General features: G+C 37.3%; 1 protein-coding gene across 7 annotated transcripts in view; it reads left to right on the top strand.

The window, feature by feature from the left end:
- The window catches only part of LOC101883379 (ELKS/RAB6-interacting/CAST family member 2-like), a 26776-nt gene extending 7085 nt beyond the window's left edge, over positions 1 to 19691 (top strand). For 2 of the 7 annotated variants that reach the window (XR_012384817.1, XR_012384816.1), the window contains exons 7-15: positions 453 to 539; positions 3248 to 3441; positions 4974 to 5052; positions 5590 to 5750; positions 13418 to 13490; positions 15469 to 15588; positions 15708 to 15757; positions 17419 to 17814; positions 17993 to 19691. Coding sequence is in view for 2 of the 7 variants with exons in the window: in XM_073911337.1 (XP_073767438.1) it covers positions 453 to 539; positions 3248 to 3441; positions 4974 to 5052; positions 5590 to 5750; positions 13418 to 13490; positions 15469 to 15588; positions 15708 to 15734 (741 nt within the window). In the remaining 5 variants the exon portion in view is untranslated. Of the gene's footprint in view, positions 1 to 452; positions 540 to 2994; positions 3442 to 4973; positions 5053 to 5589; positions 5751 to 13417; positions 13491 to 15468; positions 15589 to 15707; positions 15758 to 17418 lie in introns of all 7 variants that reach the window. The other 5 variants (XM_073911337.1, XM_021478514.3, XR_012384814.1 and 2 more) reach the window with 4 other exon arrangements.
- Positions 19692 to 19874: the final 183 nt, after the last annotated feature.

Here is a 19874-nt window from a genome sequence, read left to right as displayed (position 1 = left end):
TATATATATATATATATATATATATATATATATATATATATATAAAAGATATGCTGGAATAGTTGGCGGTTCAACACGCTGAGATATGCTGGAATAGTATATATATATATATATATATATATATATATATATATATATATATATATATATATATATATATATGTAGAGTATTTATTTAAATATTCATTCATTCAGTCATTGTCCATCGGCTTAGTCCCTTCTTTAGCAAGGGTTGCCACAGCGTATTGAACCGCCAACTATTCCAGCATATCTTTTACACAGCGGATGCCCTTCCAGCTGCAACCCAATACTGGGAAACATATATATAAAGTAATTTAACAGTATAAAAATAAGTAGTAATAATAAACAACTGAATAAGTGAATAAATAAATAATGTAAAATACATTGAATTATAATTAGTAATGTGTGTTTCTCTGTATCGTCTGTGACAGATTGAAGAGGCAGAAATGCAGAAGAATGAGAATAATGAGCTGAAAAGCAAGCTGGCCTCTCTGCAGCAGCGTCTGTCTGAAAAGCAGGTACAGTATGTGAGAATGAGTGTCCTCGTTGTTGATTGTGTGTGTTTGACACGTCCACACACTCAGACATGTTGTTGTGTTGTTTGTAATCATATAAGTGTTGGTTGTTTCAAGTAACACAGACGCCCTCAGGGCCAAACGGATGCTTCTGTTCCCAGAACGGTGTGGTCTCAGCACCTGCCACCCAGTTTGACATTAATAAGTACTGATAAACAGATGATATCTTATTATTAGTCAGGTAATAGTGAACGGTGCAATTTGTAGGATTGGCACCTAGTGGTTGACCTAGATATTGCAGTCCAAATTCTAAATAATGGACGTGTGTTTTTCACCCGACTCCTCCTCAGAGTGATGCACATGCAGGTTGCCAGATTGACGACACCAACAGGAGTGAGTCAAAAGCTAAATAAATTTAGTAGTCATGCTAATAGTTTAAATACGAAGTCAATTCAAATGCGCAAATATAGGTAAAATTCCATTCTGGCAGGATGAATGAAGTAAAATGTCCAGTTGTACTTTAATAAATACTAATAAACAGTTGATATCTTAATAATAGGCAGGCAATAATAAATCTGCAGTATGTGTGGGATTGATATCTAGTGGTTGAATTAGATATTTCAGTCCAAATTCAAAACATTAAACGTGTCTTCTTCAAATCTCTGGGTTTGCATGAGCACTTTTAGCTTAGCTTAGCATAAATCATTAAATCAGATTAGACTGTTAGCATCTCAAAAATGACCAAAACAAAAAAACTTTCAGTAGTTTTCCTATTTAAAGCTCGATCCTTCTATAGTTATATCGTTTATTAAGACAGACAGAAAATTAAAAGTTGATATTTTCTAGGCTCATTCATTCATTCATTCATTCATTCGTTCATTCATTCATTTGTACATTCATTCATTCGTTTGTTCATTTATTCATTCATTCATTCATTCGTTTATTCATTCGTTTGTTCGTTCGTTCATTCATTCATTTGTTTGTTCATTCATTCATTCAATCATTCGTCCATTCATTAATTCATTGATTCGTTCATTCATTCATCCATTCATTCATTTATTTGTTCGTTCGTTCGTTCATTTGTTCATTCATTCATTCATTCATTCATTCGTATATTTATTCATTCATTTATTCATTCATTCATCCGTTCGTTCATTCATTCATTCATTCATTCATTTGTTCCTTCATTCATTCATTTATTCATTCATTCATTCATTTGTTCGTTCATTCATTCATTCATTCATTTTCTTTTTGGCTTAATGCCTTTATTAATCAGGGGTTGCCACAGCGGAATGAACCACCAACATATCCAGCAAATGTTTTACAGAGTGGATATACATCCAGCCACAACCCAACACTGGAAAACACCCATACACTCTTGCATTTACACTCATACACTACGGCCAATTTAGCTTACCCAAGTTCCCTATAGCGCATGTCTTTATACTGTGGGGGAAACCGGACCACCTGGAAACCCACGCCAACATGGGGAGAACATTCAAACTTCACATAGAAATGACAACTGACCCAGCCGGGACTTAAACCAGTGACCATCTTGCTGTGAGGCAATCGTGCTACCCTCTACGCCACAAGTATACTTTAATTTTGGCATAGTAATTAAGACACTTTACTATTTAGACTATTTCAAACACGTTTATTATTACACAGACTCCAATGCAAATGTGATAGAGTGAGCCAACCAGCATCACACCACACTCTGAGATGTTTTCGCTGTTTTGTAAAGAACTTTGAACATGATCTTACTCATCATACGAGCGACACAACAATAAACACCGTCAGTATGAAGTACAGTGAATATGCGAGGGCCTGCGGGCTACAGCAGATTATTTTCATTGGCTTTTGTTGATCGGTGCTTCTGATACTGTTATTAGCGCTGTGAAGTCTCAGGATGTTTACGAGCGCTGCTCCTGTGAGACTCTATGTGGCAGCACGTCAAGAAGACAACAAGCTATAATTTTCCAGGATTGATGTCTGTATGCGCAGGAGAATATAAAAGAAAACATCCTCATAAACATGATTGCCCAACAGATTGTGTTCCGGCACGGCGAACAATGAGCACAAAGAGGACGTCTAGAACGCGTGTCTGCGCCGCATTATTTTTATCCTCAGAATAAAAGTACGACTGGAGAATCACTGAGGATCATGTTAAGCTCCTCGAGGCACTGAGATGGGTCACTGCACCTGCCGGTGGTCGGTTTATTGCTTATTTTTGATATTGTATCACTGGCGGCATGGTGGCTCAGTGGTTAGCACTGTGGCCTCACTGCAAGAAGGTTGCTGGTTCAAGTCCCATGGGTCAGTTGGTGTTTCTATGTGGAGTTTGCATGTTCTCCCAGTGTTGGCATGGGTTTCCTCCGGGTGCTCCGGTGTCCCCCACAGTCCAAACACATGTGTCCTCTTCTGAACTCTGATATCTCCCTCATAATGTTGTGTGCAGTGCAGAACTGTGCAGTTCCTTTGCTGATGATACCTTCACACTCTGCTCTTACTGCTGGAGTGAAGATCAATGAGAATTGAACACCAGCTGCCCACATGCAGACATCACGCCTACAACACTACACTGGCCAGAGCCTCAGTTTCATTGCCAACCCCAGTGCATACAGCAGCGTACAGACTCATGTCGCTGAAATATTGGGTTCTCTAGTACGCATGTGTGGATTGAGCAGAGCTGAGATTGCTGTTCTCTGCAGGCGTGTGATTCTGATCGTGTGTCCGGCTGGAGTCCGGATCTCTCTGAGCGACTGCAGATCCTCCAGACAGAAGCATCTGGTCATCAGGAGGAGCTGCAGAAGTCCCACAGCGAGCTGCAGAGAGTGACGGATCTGCTGCGGGACCTGCAGTCTGAGCGCCTGCAGCAGGACAACAGGATCATCCAGATGGAGAGGTGCACCACTACTACACCAACAAACCAAAAACTACATCTAGTATATGAATGAGTGATTGAATAAATGTATGTATATATGTGTGTGTGTGTGTGTGTGTGTGTGTGTGTGTGTGTGTGTGTGTGTGTGTGTGTGTGTGTGTGTGTGCGTGCATGTGGGTATGTATGTATGTATGTACTGTATGTATGTGAATACATGTATGAATGTATGCATGAAAGTATATATGTATAAACAAATTAATGTATATATGAATGTATGAATGGATGCATGTATGTATGTTTGAATGAATGAATGTATGAATGGATGTATTAATGTAAGAATAAATGTATGAATATATGAATGAATGTATAAATGAATGTATGTATGAATACATTTATAATTGCATGAATGTATGTACGTATGTATGTATGTATGTATGTATGAATGAATGAATGAATTTCTGACTGAATGTATGAATGAATGTATAATTGTATAAATAAATGAATGAATGTGTGAATGGATGAATGAATGAATGTGTGAATGGATGAATGAATGAATGAATGAATGAATTTATGAATGTATAAATGGATGCATGTATGAAGGAATGTATGTATGTATGTATGTATGTATGTATGTATGTATGCGTGTGTGTATGTATGTATGTATGTATGTATGTATGCGTGTGTGTATGTATGTATGTATGTATGTATGTATGTATGTATGTATGTATGTATGTATGTATGTATGTATGTATGTATGTATGAATGAATGAATGAATGAATGAATGAATGTATGAATGTATGTATGTATGTATGTATGAATGTATGTATGTATGAATAAATTTATAATTGTGTGAATGAATGAATTTATGTATGAATTAATGAATTTCTGCATGAATGTATGAATGAATGCATGTATCAATATTTGAATAAATTTGTATAAATAAATGAATGAATGCATGTATGAATTAACATGTGAATGGTTAAGTGAATGTATGAATGAATGTATAATTGTATGAATGACGTTATAAATGAATGAATGAATAAATAAATGTATAAATGAATGCATGTTTGAATGAATGTTTGATCGCATGTACAAATGTATGAATGAATGCGTCTATAAAAGAAGGTATGAATGCATGTACGAATTTATGAATGCATAACTGAATGTATGTTTGAATGAATGAATGAATGAATGTATGTAGGAATGTAAGAATAAATGTATGAGTATATGAATGTATGTATGAATGAATGTATGAATGATTGAATGTATGTATGAATGTATGTATCAATATTTGAATGAATGTATAATTGTATGAATAAATGAATGTATAAATGAATGAATGCATGTATGAATTAATATGTAAATGGTTAAATGTATGTTTGAATTAATGTATATATGAATGTATGAATGAACGTTTGAATGAACAAACAAATGTACACCTTTATGAATGAATGAATGAATGGATGAATGAATGAATGAATGAATGAATGAATGTATCTAAACAGTGATGAAATGTAATACAGAAGAGTCAGTGAAATAAACTGTGTTCCAGACAACTGAAGGAGCAGAGCCAGAAGCAGTCTGTGAGTCCAGGCCAAGCAGGAGAAACCAGCCCTAACACTCAGAGACAGGTGAGACCATCTCAGAGACCATCGGGTTCCAGCTTTCAATAGTCAGAACAGACTATTTTGATGGTCCCCTTTAGACTTATACACAGTGAAAATATCCTCTCAAAATGTATTTAGTTAAATGTTTAACAGAGATTTACACATTTTTTATAATAGTTTTAAAAACAAATTTATAATGAATATTTTCTTTAGTCTCCGATATAATATTAAAAACAAAAGTATATTATAAATAATTTTAGTATTTAATATAATACATATAATAAATATATAAAGCTATAATATTTTACTAAGTATTTTTTGCAAGATACTAGCATTAAGTTGCATTGAAACCTAAGTTAAGATGGTCCTATTTTCCGCTATTGTGATGTATATCCACTTGAAAAAAAAGTAAGGCACCCTAAATGACTGGTAGCACCTCCCTAAATCAAAACTGAATAGGAGGATGAATAATTCTGACTTCAGCTGTACTTGTGACGAACACAGAAGGAGACGCTGCATGAAAATTAACGTCATGTCTTCTGTCTGATTTTGCTCTCTCAGCTGGACGATCTGCTGTCGGCTTTAGACAAAACCCGGAAAGAGCTGGATGTGGTGCGTCAGCGTCTGTCGGTGTCTCAGAGCTCTCTGTCAGAGCGGGATAATGAGCTGAGCCGGATACGAGCCGAGCACAGCAAACAGCTCTCCGAGATCCTGCAGCTCAAGTCAGTGATGTTCATGAATGTGATGATTTTTGCTGACACATCTGATTCTGACACGTTTTGGGAAAATGCTTTGAAATTTTTCACAAACTCAACAATACCCTGTTACTGTAAACTTGATTGTCCCCTTTTAGGGCGATTTGTTCTGCAGCGTACTGGATTTACATCACATATATCACATCACACACTTGAGACAAACATTACAGAACACTACTAAAAAGGGTGTCTATCTATTCCCATTAAAATTCATCAAATCAGTAGCACAAGGAACAAATGGAAATTTTAATTTACTGGTCATGCCAAAGGGATGGGGTTTTAAAAATGAATCAAAAAGAGGATGGGCTATATCATATGTAATCTGTTTAACATCATCTGGAAAATATTTTTAAAAAGAAGAAAATTTTTTTAAGGGGGTGAATAATTCTGACTTCAACTAATTATATATATATATATATATATATATATATATATCAAATTATATATATATATATATATATATATATATATATATATATATATATATATATATATATATATATATATATATATATATATATATATATATATAAATAAAAACATATATAAAACCTATATTAAACATACATTAAAGCATGTATTAAAACATATATGTTCAGATAGGTTCTTTCCATGTGGGTGCATTTCTGCACATACACTATAATCTGCTGTTTTACTCCATATAAAAGACAGAAGCTCTTCAGCACAGGCCTATCTATAGGGTTATTGTTGACGACTGATGATCAAAAGAAAAAATGAAAAGATTTCCCTTCTCCCAACAGGGAAAGCCAGCACCAATCAAGATTGCATCTGCTGTCATGGCTTTGCAATCATAATGGAAGTCAATGACAGCACCAACATAACCAAAGGAGAGTCAATCAGTACAGGAGGGTTAAATCAGAGTAGCATGACAAAAATTTCAGAGGCAGTGAATCAATATGATTGACAAAACACGAGGTCGAATATATTTTTTTGACATGCAAAAATTACTAATAATTTCGGAGTCAGTGTGCAATAACTTTAACTGATCTTCCCAAAATCCATGTGGAGGTGTCCTGTTGAAATGCTGCTGTGCATCTGATAGACAGCTGCTTTCAAACACTCCGACAGCTTCAAAGCATGTTTGTGCGGTTCAGCCAATCACAGCACACGCAGGAATTACTGTAATTACGAGATTCAGCATTGTAAAAAGCGTTCACATCTTTGTAGAATCTCGTAATTACATCTTGTAACCTCTGAGTGTTCTGAGCTCTGACCAATGCATTTTGTTTGGCGGAAACACACAAATTGTTTCAAGCTTTGGCAATAAAACGAAAGGATGCTGTTATCTCGTGATATTTCTGTTTAGGAAGGGCCTGTATTCTTGCTAAACTGTTTAATTGCAGCTAGCTTAAGGATACCGAGTGGAAAATACCTAATGCTATAGTTAATGTTATTGCATTTATTTATACAAATAAATAAATCAAAACAATAAATACACTTATCAATAATAAATAAATGCACTTTACACTCTTCTTGTCCATCAGCTGGGGAGTTTAAATAAATAAATAAATAAATAAATAGTAATATTAATAGTAATGGTAATAGTAATAGTAACAGTAGTGGTGGTAGTAGTAGAAGTATTAATAATAATAATAATAACATTAATATTAAAACACTTTTTACTTAGTATATCTATGAGCCGGAGAGTTCAAATAAATAAATAAATAAATGCACTTAAATAATATTATTATTATTATTTTTGTTGTTGTTAATAATAATAATAATAATAGTACAAATAATAATAATAATAATATTAATAATAATAATAGTACAAATAATAATAATAATAATAATAATAATAATAATAATAATAACATTAAATAATAATAATAATAAAACTCTACTCGTTATGTCTATGAGCTGGGGAGTTAAAATAAATAAATAAATAAATAAATAAATAAATAAATAAATAAATAAATGCACTAAAATAAAAATATTAATCATATTATTATTGTTGTTAATAAAACAAACAAACAAACAAATAAATAAATGCACATAAATATTAATATAATAATAATAACAACAACAATAATAATACACGGTTGTCACGGTAATGCAGTGGGTAACACAATCGCCTAACAGCAAAAAGGTCAGACCGGGTCAGTTGGTGTTTCTGTGTGGAGTTTGCATGTTCTCCCCGTGTTGGTGTGGGTTTCCTCCGGGTGCTCCGGTTTCCCCCACAGTCCAAACACATGCGCTATAGGGGAACTGATCAGCTAAATTGTTTGAAGTGTATGAGTGTGAATGAGTGTTTATAGATGTTTCCCAGTGAGGGTTGCGGCTGAGTTGGCGGTTCATTCCGCTGTGGCGACCCCAGATTAATAAAGGAACTAAGCCGAAAAGAAAATGAACGAATAAATGAATGAAAAATTACACACTTTTTACTGATCATGTCCATGAGCTAGGGAGTTAAATAAAATAAATAAATAAATAAATACATAAATAAAAAAAGAAAGAAAAATTATGAATGAATGAATGAATGAATAAATAAATAAATAAACATATAAATAAATAAACATATAAATAAATAAATAAATAAATAAATAAATAAATAAATAAATAAATAAATAAATAAATAAATAAATATATTATAAAATGATTAAATAAATAAATAAACACATTATTAATAATAAAATACACTTTTTTTACCCACATTTTGTTCATGAGATGGGGAATTAAAAAAATTGGGGAAAAAAATAAAAAACTTTAAATAAAAAACTAAAGAAATGACACAATTTCAACCAAAGGTGAATGACTTTATGTGACTTAAACGTGAAAGTGTAGATGTGATGATCAAAGGTTTGCGTGCAAGTGTTTTAGCCTCATGATAACAGTGTTTACGTCACGTTCACACACACGTCAGGTATGTTTTTGTGTGTGTGTGTTTGAGTGTGTGTTTCTGAATGGCTGACATTTTGAGCTTGTTACGGTTGAGTTGGACATGTGAAGAGCCACCAGCCGCGTGTGTGTGTGGGAGGGGAATCCCTCTGATTGTTCATTCTCACGTAAATGTGTGTTTTCTGCAGTCGTGGACACCGCTGAGGTGTTGAGAAGCACACGCCATGCATATTTATGAACCCTGCGCATTATTAATGACAAACTGCAGCATCACAGAGAGCACAGTCATGCTGAGGCATGTCAGAACACCTTGTGCCACCAATTCACCTCATGAAAAACATCTAGAGGAGATCACAGCATCGATAGTAAGCTATCAAACTGTCTACCGATTCATACTGGAGAGTCTCTATATTAATATCAATCTTGCAAGTCAAATTGTGCTTACATTTCAAGAAATGCACTTATTCAGTGTTTTGGGACAGAAAATTGACATACATGTACTGTATAAGCAAGAAGCTATTAAAGAATTTACTCCAATCAGTCAGCTGGAAAGTGTATTTACAGTATATGTCAATCTGCTATCAATTAGCCTGTAACTCTATTGTATTGAGCACACACAAAGCATCCTTGACTGGCCAGCCCAAAACTAACTCAATGGCCAGTCAAAACCAGCCCAAAACTAGCTCAATGGCCAGTCAATACTAGCCCAGTGGCCAGTCAAAACTAGCCCAAAACTAGCTCAATGGCCAGTCAAATTTAGCCTAATGACTAATCAAAACTAGCCCAATAGCCAGTCAAAACCAGCTCAAAACAAGCCTGTTGACCGGTTAAAATCAAGCCCAATGGCCAGTCAAAACTAGCTCAAAACTAGCCCAATGGCCAATCAAAAACAGCCATATGGCCGGTCAAAACTAGCACAAAACTAGCCCAAAGACCAATCTAAACTATCCTAAAACTAGCCCAATGACCAATCACAAATAGCCCAAAACCAGCTCCTAACGGCCAGTCAAAACCAGCCCAATAATCAATCACAACTAGTCCAAAACTAGCCCAATGGCCAGTCAAAATTTAGCCAAATGACTTATCAAAATAGCCCAATGGTGAGTCAAAACTAGCCCAATGACCAATCAAAACTAGTACATGGGCCATTCAAAACTAGCCCAAAACTAGCCCAATGGCCAGTAAAAACTAGCCCAAAACTAGCCCAATGAGCAATCAAACTAGTGCATGGGCCATTCAAAACTAGCCCAAAACTAGCCCAATGGCCAGTAAAAACTAGCCCAAAACTAGCCCAATGACCAATCACAAATAGCCTAAAACCAGCTCTTAACGGCCAGTCAAAACCAGCCCAATGGTCAATCACAACTACAGTAGTCCAAAAATAGCCCAATGACCAGTCAAAACCAGCTCAAAACTGGCACAATAACCAACCAAAATTACCCCAAGACCCCACAACCAATTAAACCTAGTCAAATCTCCCCCCACACACAAAGCATCCTGCACACTCATTTATATTCACCATAACGACAGAAGCCACACACACTCTTCTTATCTGTGTGATCTGTGATCTCTTTCAGGATGACTTAGGAGAGCAGGAATGCTGGAATTAGGCTCACATGGCATTTATTAGGTTTATTGGTACACAAGCATTGCACACTGCACACTATACCCGTGCGGACCCTGAGTGGTGTTTTCAATCCTGGCCAGGGTTGCCATGTTTTTTGCAACAAAATTAGCACAATGGCAAGTCAATGTTAGCCAAAAAGCTAGCCCAGTCAAAACTAAGCCAATAACGAGCCCAATGGTTAGTCAAAACTAGTGCAATGACCAGTCAAAACTAGCCCAATGAACATAAAAAATGTAGCCCAATAACTAATCAAAACTAGCCCTATGGCCATTCAAATGCAGCCCAAAACTAGCCCAATGGCCAGTCAAAACTAGCCCAAATCTAGCCCAATGGTCAGTCAAAACTAGCCCCATGGCCATTCAAAATCTAGCCCAATGACCAATCAAAACTAGCCCAATGGCCAGTCAAAACCTGCTCAAAATGAGCCCAATGGCCACTCAAAATTTAGCCCAACGACTAATTAAAACTATTCCAATGGCCAGTCAAAACCAGCCCAAAAGTAGCAAAATGGCCAATCAAAATCTAGCCCAATGACCAGTCAAAACTAGCCCAATGGCCAGTCAAAACCAGATCAAAAGTAGCAAAATGGCCAATCAAAATCTAGCCCAATGACCAGTCAAAACTAGCCCAATGACTAATCAGAACTAGCCTGATGGCCAGTCAAAACCAGCCCAAAACTAGCTCAATGGCCAGTCAAAACCAGCCTAAAACTAGCTCAATGGCCAGTCAAAACCAGCCCAGTGGCCAGTCAAAACTAGCCCAAAGGCTAGTCAAAACCAGCCCAAAACTAACTCAATGGCCAGTCAAAACCAGCCCAAAACTAACTCAATGGCCAGTCAAAACCAGCCCAAAACTAGCTCAATGGCCAGTCAATACTAGCCCAGTGGCCAGTCAAAACTAGCCCAAAGGCTAGTCAAAACCATCCCAAAACTAGCTCAATGGCCAGTCAAATTTAGCCTAATGACTAATCAAAACTAGCCCAATAGCCAGTCAAAACCAGCTCAAAACAAGCCCAATGGCCAGTCAAAAATAGCCATATGGCCGGTCAAAACTAGCACAAAACTAGCCCAAAGAACAATCTAAACTATCCTAAAACTAGCCCAATGACCAATCAAAACTAGAGCATGGGCCATTCAAAACTAGGCCAAAACTAGCCCAATGGCCAGTAAAAACTAGTCCAAAACTATCTCAATAACCAACCAAAATTACCCCAAGACCCCACAACCAATTAAACCTATTCAAATCTTCCCCAATGGCTAGTAAAACTAGCCCAAATCGCCAGTCAAAATTAGCCCAATATTCAATCAAAACTAGTCCAATGACCAAATAAAACCATTTGTAGTTTATTTGTTTGCTCAGAAAAAAGAATACATCTGTGATCTAACAGCGTCTCAGTCCACTCTTCCACATCACCTGATTAGCAATTCCCTTTATAGAGCAATAAATCAACATAAGATCACATAAAACGACCCTCATTGAATGGAAACGACCCACTCACTCTGACATCAACACTCGTCACGTCACATCTGAATCAAATAAACCTCGAACGTAAAATGTTGAGTGAGTGTGCAGCTTTTAGCAAGCAAAACCGTGCATTTCCATCACATTCATAGCGTTTATCAGTGCAAAAATAATAAGAAAGTGGAACGTTTTCATATAATCTCCTTGTTAGTAAAATGCACTATATGGATTGCTGAAATATGAAAACTATAATCCCTGTTATAAATGCTGACGACAGTAGAAGTGAATAAAACCTGATGTGGCGTTGAAATATAGTGAAGGCATGCTGAGGAAAGTAACCATTTAAATGCCTTCGTATTGAAGACTCTGAATAAACACTACTCATGCAAGTCTAGACACACTTGGCTGAAATGTCTCCCGTGATCTAAAGGCTTATATTTAAATGCTCGCAATTAATGTTGCACAACTTCTGAAAAGAAAAGCCGAGCATTCCTGACATTCATTCAAACCTCTTTTATTTTTAAGAGACTGGAATGCTCTGGTTGAGGGTTGGTTATACTATCTTGCACGACTATGGAGACAGACCAAAAGCCAATTCCTGTTAAACACTCCTGAGCAAGATAATCGTAAAGAAATCCAATTTAATAATGCAGAAGATCATGAATGCATAATGGTTTAGGTGATCGTGTCAGTCATACACTGCCAAAAAAAAAATTCTGCTGTTTGCTTTTGCTATGGCCACCATCAGCCGTTCCTCACACATGTGGTACAGTCAATTTTTAAAATAGTTCAACTTTTGCTAATGTGGATTAATACTGAATGTGTGTTGTTATTACTTGGGGTTAGGTGTTTAAGAGTAGAGCAATGTGCTGGTGTTTAACTGCATTGATTTATTGCGTTCCTGCACTGAGCTCTCACATACTCTCTGGCTGCTATTTCATAGCCGTGGTGGGCTTTTCTCTCTGTCTCGTGCTGAACGCAGTCGACCAATCGCAACAGAATGGATCGTCAGACCAATCACCGCAGATTAGCTTCACGTTAAGGAGGGGTTTGGGAACAAATGAATCGCTGAACGAGTCATATGGAAGATAATTAGGTAAAAATAAACGCATATTATAAGACAATAGACCTTGCACACATATCAGCCTGTTGTTGGAGACCCCCAAAACCAAAATATGACCTTTTTAAATGCAAAATAGGGGCTCTTTAAAAAAGCAGCATAAGCAAGCGAAACAATCTTATGTCAAAACACTAAACAATATTATTTTTCCTCCCCCATTGTAGCTTATTTTAAGGAAAAACTCACTTCATTTTACCTCATTATTTTTAAAAACAAGACTAAAAAAATATTTTTTATTTGTCTTGAAAATGCTTCTTGAGATTGGAGATATTTGGAGATATTTGGACTAGAAACAAGAAAAAAACTCTAAATAAGCAAAGATTTTGCAGAGTGTGAGTTATCACTAAAGCACGATGTCTATGTTCGCCCCCCTGCTGTGTATGTGTGTGTAGTGTGTGTGTGTTTACTGTATTTTCTGTTAGTGTCTGCTTCTGCTTAAGTAATGGTTTACTAATGACTTACCGTAGGTTGTAACCCTCTTTACCTTCCCATCAGACAACAGGCTCTGCTGGCAGCTATCAATAAAAAAAATGTGTGCATTCATTTACTAGAACTTTCTCCCATCAGAAACATGTCGAGCCCTGAGGACGTGATGACCTTGAGGAGGGAGAAGGAGAGGTTCATCAATCACCAAAAACAGGCCAGTTCATTTTCGATCATTGTGGTTTTATGTGTCCAGCAAATATTATCGATGTTGTTTCAACTCATATGTCATATATTTACAATTTAAAACATAAATTCTGTGGTGTTTTTGTCCCACACTATGGTAAATTACTTCAGTGAATCTGTTGTGGGGATTCTACAGTTGCTATGGTAACACAAAACTATACTAATTAATCTGTTGGGGTGATTCTACAGTTGCTATAGTTACACAACGAATATAGTAATTGATCTGTTGAGGCGACTCTACAGTTGCTGTGGAAACACAAAAACCAAAGTATTTGATATGTTGTGGTGATTTTACAGTTGCCATGTTAACACAACAACAATACTAACTGATCTGTTGTGGGGATTCTACTGTTGCTATGGTAACACAACAACTATAGCAACTGATCTGTTGTGGTGACTCCACAGTTGCTATGGTAACACAACGACCAAAGTATTTGATCTGTTGTGGTAATTTTACAGTTGCTATGGTAACACAACAACTATAGTGATTGATCTGTTGTGGTGATTCTACTTTTGTTATGGTAACACAACAACTATAGTAACTGATCTGTTGGGATAATTCTACAGTTGCTATGGTAACACATCAGCTTTACTAATTGATCTGTTGTGGCGATTCTGCAGTTGTTATGGTAACACAACAACTATAGTAACTGATCTGTTTTGATAATTCTACAGTTGCTATGGTAACACAGCAACTATACTAATTGATCTGCTGTGGTGATTCTACAGTTGCTATGGTAGCACAACAACTATACTAATTGATCTGTTGTGGTAATTCTGTAGTTGCTATGGTAACACAACAACTATAGTAATTGATCTGTTGTGGTGAATCTGTAGTTGCTATGGTAACACAACAACTATAGTAATTGATCTGTTATGGTGATTCTGTAGTTGCTATGGTAACACAACAACTATACTAATTCATCAGTTGTGGTGATTCTACAGTTGCTATGGTAACACAACAACTATAGTAACTGATCTGTTGTGATAATTCTACAGTTGCTATGGTAACACAACAACTATCATTAACAAAGAATTGTAGCTACTATAAAATATACAGTATGACACACTTTCCTATATTTACCATGAACTACTATAGTATTTGTATTTGTGGGCTGTCACTATCACAGCTGAATAGGCCAGGATCTTGCATTGTGAGGTGTGTGAGAGCGTTTTCCATCTGGAGTTCAGTGATTTACATTCCAGTCGTTATCAAATTGTCTCGTTGTCTATAATCACAGAGTTTTAATAAAGCTGTAGTAAACACTGCCCGTAACCAACATTACCGGTAACTGTTGTATTGTAGTGAGCTGGACTGTTGGTGAGTCAGTGTCTGAGAGAGATTTGGGGGAATGTTGTCTCTAGGCCAAACAGGTGACTTGTAAACATTCGGGAATTTCAGGGAAGTGGCCATTATCTGTTTAATGCTCCCCGTGAGTCAATTATTCCACATGAGAAAATCCACAAAATGTTGGACTTCATTCACTGTCTGCTCTAGCTAACTAGCATTTAGAACAAACAGGAAGTGTGAACGGTTTAAATGTGATGCGTTATTATTAGAATTGTTTGTTTTAATTCTTCAATGAGATGGAAATTACCCAGCATTGTTTTTAATGTTGTCTAATAGACATCCAGTCATAGACGCCTTGGCTAAAACAAGACTAAATGTGGGCTTTTAGTGTGTTGTAGTCCCAAAATATAGTATATTAATATATATATTTACAATCACACTCGCCTACTAGAGCCCATCTCATTAGCCTCTCCAGCAGCCCTGAGTGAGAAGCAGCCGTCTGTCCATTCGCCATTAGAGTGTTTGAGCTGCTGAAGATGATGTCAGCATAGACTAAGAGGATTATAGATGTGGAGTTCTAGATGTAGCATTGTCATCTACCAAGCCGAATGCTCCAGCGCTCGGGGTTTTAATGTGATGCGTGTTTGCTGTCGTTCAGGTGCACAGCAGGATGAAGCCGATGGCCGAGCATTATGAAGACGAGCACATTCATGCACAGTATTCACATCATCCTCAACACATGCAGGAGCGCGAGCCGATCTCTCCACCACCAGAACAGGTCACACACTTCATTTAATGACAGCTTTTATTTATTTGGACTAGAATTAAGGCAACAACTCTAGCAGGAAATGGGTGCGTGTGTGTGTTTGTGTAGTCAGATGTTTGTGTTTATTGTAGGATGAAGAGGATGGTATATGGGCTTGACGAACCTGAAACTGCTCCAAAAGGTGAGTGATAGTTCTGCGCTAGAACTCTTTTCTGGATAGTGTTTTTTGATCATTAATCATTTTAATAATACATGTGTTGTATGAGAACGGAGTTCAATTTAATTTGTTTTAAATGTTTAATGTAAAAAAATAATATAAATCTGCTGGCATTTTGGCCTTGGATGAACAAATATTGCATTTCAGCAGGAGAATCCTGGTCAAATAAACAAATTATTTACTCATGATAACATAAAGTAAACACAAATTTAAATACAGTTGAAAGTTTACTCTGTAAAAAGGCACTTAACCATATAAAAAAGGCATATGTTAATGTGACTAAACTGTTTCTCTTTTACTGTAGGTGAGTGAGGATGGTCACATGTGTTTCTGTTCTGTTAATAGCAGAATAATGAGAGAGAGATTGTTTGAGAAATTGTTATAACTCTTCTTGGAAGTCAAGTTTACACACAATAAGATTATTCTGCCTCTGCTAAAGCTCAGATGATGATGTCAAGGTTTTGGACGTTTCTAATTGGCTAATTGACAACATTTGAGTTAATGTGAGCACAACTGTAGAATAGTATTGAAGGAAAAGCTCAAACACACTGCTTCCTTGTGTGACAACATGAGAAAATCAACAAGCCAGAATCAACAACAAAGCCAGATTACAGTTTGCTGAATCACACTGGGAAACAGACTGATGTTTGGAGACATGTGCTGTGCTCTGATGGAGCTAAGATTGAACTGTTTGGCCATAATGAGCAGTGTTGCATTTGGAGGACAAAGGGGAAAGCGCACAAGCCAAGAACACCATCCCAACTGTGCAGTATGGGGGCGGCAGCATCATGTTGTGGGGCTGTTTTGCTGCAGGAGGGACTGGTCCACTTCACAGCATAGATGGCATCATGAAGACAGAACATGATGGAGAAATACTGAAGCAACATCTCAACACATCAGCCAGGACATTACAACTTGGCCACAAATGCGTCTTTCAAACAGACTATGACCCTAAGTATACTGCCAAATCAGTTCACATGTGCTTTAAGGACAACAGAGTGAATGTTTTGGAGTGGCCATCACAAAGTCCTGATCTCAATCCTATAGAGAATGTGTGGGCAGAGTTGAAAAAGCTTGTGCGAGCAAGACAGCCAACAAATCTGACTCAGTTACAGCAATCCTGCAGGAGGAATGAGCCAAAACTCCTGCAAACTATTGTGAGAAGCTTGTGGAAGGAGACACAAAACATTTGACCGAAGTTACACGGTTTAAAAGCAAAGCTAAAACATACCAAGGAAATGTGTGCAAACTTTTGACTGTCTAGAAATTAATAAAACAAAATTCTCTCATTATTCTGACATTTAGTAAATGTTTATTTAGGAAATCCTAACAGACCGAAAATAGTAAACCTTTAGTATGATTTATCATCATGAGACACTTTTAAAAATGGTTATGTCCCTTTTTTTTAGAGTGTGCGTAAACTTCTGGTTTCAACTCTATATAGACTTTTTATAGACTGAAAAAATTAAATGATTGTCTATTTTTATGAAAAAAGGATCAGAAAAGTCATCGGACATCAATGGATTCTGAGTTATCTTAGTCATGATTATAAAGAGTTTTTGAATGTTTTTCCACCTTCAAGTAAAACGTTACCCAACACACCAAACTTTTTTTTATATTCCCAGTATCTGGAGCAACCCAGATGGAGGACTGGAGAAGCTCTTTGAGTGCTTTAGTTCTGTGCATTAAAAACTCTGGCTCATCTGATTACACGGTGGCGGATTGGGGAAGGAGAAACCTGCCATCTTCTGTGCCATCCACATCTACATTTGTGCATTCAGCAGAAAACCTTTACAAAGAAGAAACTAAAACAATTCAGAAAGTCTGGTCCTCTCCAGGAGTATTTGGATTCTGCTTATATATTGTTCGTTCCTTGAAGGGCTCTGTTAAACAGGCCAACAAGAGACCAATAACAGATATTATCCCTCTTCATTTCACAAACGGCTCTCTTAAACATCTACAACTAGTGAAACTGATTAGGTAAAAACTATGAAACCTGTTCATTGATTCACCACTGGGGGGCAATCTAGTTTAACCTGCACATCCATGTACAACAGGGGTGCCCAAACTCGGTCCTGGAGGGCCGGTGTCCTGCATATTTTACTTCCAACTCCAATTAAACCAGCTAATCAAGCTCTTTCTTATACTAGAAACATCCAGGGAGGATGTATAAACTATGCAGAATGCCAGCCCTCCAAGACCGAGTTTAGACACCCCTGTACAACAATACCCTGCTGAAAGATCCAGCTTAAACCAGCCTAGGCTGGTTGGCTGGTTTTAGCTGGTCGACCAGGCTGGTTTTAGAGGGGTTTTGGCCATTTCCAGGCTGGTTTCCAGCCATTTTCAGCCTGGTCTTAGCTGGTCAGGCTGGAAAATGACCAGCTAAATCCAGCTAAAATCAGCTTGACCAGCCTGGTTTAAGCTGGACATAGCTGGTTTTGGCTGGGCTCCCAGCCTGGCTAAGCTGGTCAAGCTGGTTTTAGCTGGTCATCTCCCAGCCTGGCCAGCTAAGACCAGGCTGGAAATGGCTGGAAATCAGCCTGGAAATGGCCAAAACCCCTCTAAAACCAGCCTGGTCGACCAGCTAAAACCAGCCAACCAGCCTAGGCTGGTTTAAGCTGTTTTTTTCAGCAGGGTAGTGGTAGGGTTAACATTAATAAAATACAATTTAATGGGGTAATTTATGAAATAATATGAATTATTCTTGGTATAATTACTGTTTTTACATTACAAGTGGAGGTAGACGGTAATACAATACAATTAATTGATAATTTAATGAATTATATTTAACTTCTGGGGCAGCATGGTGGCTTAGTGGGTAGCCCTGTCACCACACAGCAAGAAGGTCGCTGGTTAGAGTCCCAGCTGGTGCTTCTGTGTGGAGTTTGCATGTTCTCCCCGTGTTGGCGTGTGTTTCCTTCGGGTGCTCCGGTTTCCCTCACAATCAAAACACATGCGCTATAGGGGAACTGATCAACTAAACTGGCTGTAGTGTATGTGTGTGTGTGAATGCAAGAGTGTTTGGGTGTTTTTCAGTAATAGGTTAATGCTGGAAGGGCATCCGCTGCATAGAAATATACTAGATAAGTTGGTGGTTCATTCTGCTGTGGTGACCCCTGATGAGTAAAAGGACTAAGCCATAGTTAAATGAATGGATGAATAAATTAAACTTCTAGCATCCCATCTAGCAGCAACCCCAGCTAAATTAATATGGATTTTAATAACATTACACAGATCGCCCCCTAGTGGAGAAACATTTTCAAAACATTTCAAACCATTAACGATGCAGTGAAGACTCTTTTATTGAAATCACATGACCATAGAAAAACAAGCAAAGCCTTTTTCGAAGCTTCTTTCTGTTTGGAAAGCAGAATTGTCCCCAACACTGCTCATCAATCATACTGAATTGTTTACTGAAAGCGTTGATACAGAATGTTCTCTGTGATAAGTTGCGTAAAGGGTTGAGAAAGAACGTACAATGTCTATGTCATTATCTCTACGCCGTCCTCAAATGTACCTGCCGTTTAACCCAGAAGCCAAGTGTGTTTAATAGTTAGGCTTTCTATGTCGCTGTATATGAAAGCATCAGTATGCCCTGAGTTAGATAGACACCTTTGCTTGGCTCTGTCTGGACACGCTGTTTATCTTTCACTTCAGTCTATAATCATCTCAACTCGAATCTGTCTATACGATGACTCCCGCTCTTCTGCCCCGGGTCATCTCTCTTTGACATGTTTTCTTTGTCTCCGCTGGAGGTTTATGGGAATATAAAGTTCTTTGAAATGCCTTCTTGTTTTCTGTCTCCTAATTAAAGCTGTTGTTTATAAAACGGGTCGGTAATTGATGCTGGATCGACTGGCGCGGTGCTCTTGCGAAATAATAAATACATTTCAACACCTTTTTTTTCCCTCCCGACTGTGTTTGATGTTTAAACTGACATGTTTAGATTTTTACGAGTGAAATATTATTCATTGTTGAATAAAACACCAAAAACATTGCTGTAAGAACTCGTCAATGGCGGAGATGTATTGGGAATGACAGACACGAGTCCTGCACAGTGTCCAGAGGGAGTCTGAGTCGT

Source organism: Danio rerio, chromosome 8 (assembly GCF_049306965.1).
Source record: "Danio rerio strain Tuebingen ecotype United States chromosome 8, GRCz12tu, whole genome shotgun sequence".
NCBI classification, from domain to species: domain Eukaryota; kingdom Metazoa; phylum Chordata; class Actinopteri; order Cypriniformes; family Danionidae; genus Danio; species Danio rerio.
This window is presented reverse-complemented; position numbering and strand designations above follow the sequence as displayed.